At 66.8% G+C, this 1,918-nt stretch overlaps 1 protein-coding gene across 1 annotated transcript; it reads right to left on the bottom strand.

The window, feature by feature from the left end:
* Nucleotides 1–466: 466 nt before the first annotated feature.
* LOC124805590 (forkhead box protein E3) lies at nucleotides 467–1,579 on the bottom strand. Its single transcript, XM_047266157.1, has 3 exons — nucleotides 926–1,579; nucleotides 755–817; nucleotides 467–691 (listed from the first exon to the last, which is right to left on the bottom strand). Exons 1-3 carry the CDS (start codon nucleotides 1,577–1,579, stop codon nucleotides 467–469), a joined length of 942 nt encoding a protein of 313 aa, XP_047122113.1.
* Between the last annotated feature and the right edge of the window lie 339 nt (nucleotides 1,580–1,918).

Raw genomic sequence — 1,918 nt, 5'->3', positions numbered from 1 at the left:
GAACCCAGGTTTCCCGCTTAATCAGGAGCAGTCGCCTTGCCTTAGGCTATCCGAGCACGCTTCACAGCCAGACCGAAACTTCCACATGTCGTCAGCCATGTGTCTGCAACCTGAGCTTACAGATCCGTAAAGCAGGCTATATACCCGCACAGGGGAGACAGTGTAATTGAAAGTCGACTGCCCGGTGTCGGCGGATAAATGCGATATTGTAGTGCTTTTATGTCTAGGAGTGCTACGCAATGACGTAATTTTGAAGGAGTTCTTACGTCCGGAAAGGGTCAAACAGGGAACAAGTACGTGACTGTTGATGCTTCGTTTAATCTTAGTATAGGTATGACTTAGTATAGTCTCCGATATAAACAAAATAAATAAGATTAGTCTATTGAGGGGGAGTGCGTTACGGGGAGTGGTCACCGGGACGGGCAAGAAAACGCTCCGCGGAGCCAGAGGCGAGGTTACCGGGCGCTCAGGCGTCGGAGATCTCGGTGATGGTGACGGCGCCGGTGGCGGCGAGGTGGTGCAGGCGGCGCTGGTGCAGCTGCAGCGACTCGTAGTAGCGCGACACCAGCGCCTGCTCCAGCCCGGGGAACGCCGCCGCGCCGGGGGCGTGCGCCGCCGCCCCCGGGGGCGGGGGGGACGACGCCCAGCCGCAGTCGCCGCTCACCACGTCGATGTCGTCGTCTTCGCTGCCCTCCGCCCCGAAGGTGCAGCGCTTGGTGGGCGGCGCCGGCGAGGACGAGGCGGTGGTCGTCGCCCGCGGAGGATCGTCGGGAGCGAGCAGCGACGCCACGTCGAACTGCCGCTTGCGGCTGCACGGCTGGTGCGGCGCCGCGTGGTGTTGCAGCGTCGTGTGCGACGGCAGCGTCGGGAAGGCGCCGGCGGGGGGCGGCGCCGCGGCGGCCCAGCACAGCGGAGGCGAGGCCGCCGCCGGTGGGGGCGGCGGGGGCGGCGGCGGGGGCGGCGGCGGGCTCGGCGACTCGGTCCCGTCGTCGTCCACCGCGAGCCCCATGTGCCGGCGCACCTTACGCTGCGCTTTCCGCCTCCGGAAGTCGCCCTTCTTGAAGTCCTCCACGTTGGCCGGGTGTATCGCCCAGTAGTGGCCCTTGCCGTTGGCGCTGCGGCCCGCCTTGACGAAGCAGTCGTTGAGCGACAGGTTGTGGCGTATCGAGTTGCGCCAGCCGGGCCCTCGCGTCCTGAAGTACGGGTAGTGGTCCAGGATGTACTGGTAGATGTCGGACAGCACCAGCTTGGTCTCGGGCGAGCTGAGGATGGCCATGGCGATGAGTCCGATGTAGCTGTGCTGCGGCTTGGGCTCCTCGGGCTGCAGTACGCGTGGGTGCTGGCCGTGCAGCAGCGAGAAGGCGGCGACGCGTGGCACGTAGGCGGCAGCGGCGGCGGCGGCCGGATAGCACAGCGCCGGGTAGTGCGGCGGGAAGGCGCGCGCGTACTGGTACAGCTGCAGCCGGTACTGGTCCGACTCGTGCAGCGACTTGAGCATCGCCAGCGGGTGCGGCAGCGGCGCGGGACCGGGCGCCGGCGGGCCCGCCGCGGCCACGCTCGGCCGCTCGTTGCTGCACATGGCGGAGCGCTCTGACTGCCGCTGCGCCGCGTGCGCGCCGCGCCTCGCCGCCCTCGCCCGCCGCTCCGCGCCCGCCATTGGCCCGCCGGCCGGCCAATCCCCTGCCGCCGCCACGCCCCGCGGCGCCATGTTGCGCGCAAACAAAGCGCTGTTTGGGTAAATACGGTCTCTCCTCCCCCACCCCACCCGCTGGCAACTATTTTCAAACTGGAGCAGCCGGCCGACACGGGAACCCCTCGGCGTTCCCAGCGCAGCGCGCGCATTGAAATCGCTAATAACCACGTAACGCCGCCGTCCGCTTTGTACGCCGCCCCTAATGGTTTATTTGGAAACATGTAT

This window comes from Schistocerca piceifrons, chromosome 7, assembly GCF_021461385.2.
Source record: "Schistocerca piceifrons isolate TAMUIC-IGC-003096 chromosome 7, iqSchPice1.1, whole genome shotgun sequence".
Taxonomy (NCBI): Eukaryota; Metazoa; Arthropoda; class Insecta; order Orthoptera; family Acrididae; genus Schistocerca; species Schistocerca piceifrons.
Note: the sequence above shows the minus strand (reverse complement) of the source record. Positions and strands in the feature narration are given on the sequence as shown.

What these genes read in the sequence shown, in the direction of transcription:
- LOC124805590 (XM_047266157.1), bottom strand. Translation starts at nt 1,579, where the DNA reads ATGTGCAGCAACGAGCGGCCGAGCGTGGCCGCGGCGGGCCCGCCGGCG. An exon ending in CCCCGCCGCCCCCACCGGCG is followed by an intron (nt 818 to 925) that starts GCGGCCTCGCCT and finishes GCGCCGCACCAG; the next exon opens with CCGTGCAGCCGCAAGCGGCA. An exon ending in CTCCCGACGATCCTCCGCGG is followed by an intron (nt 692 to 754) that starts GCGACGACCACC and finishes TTCGGGGCGGAG; the next exon opens with GGCAGCGAAGACGACGACAT.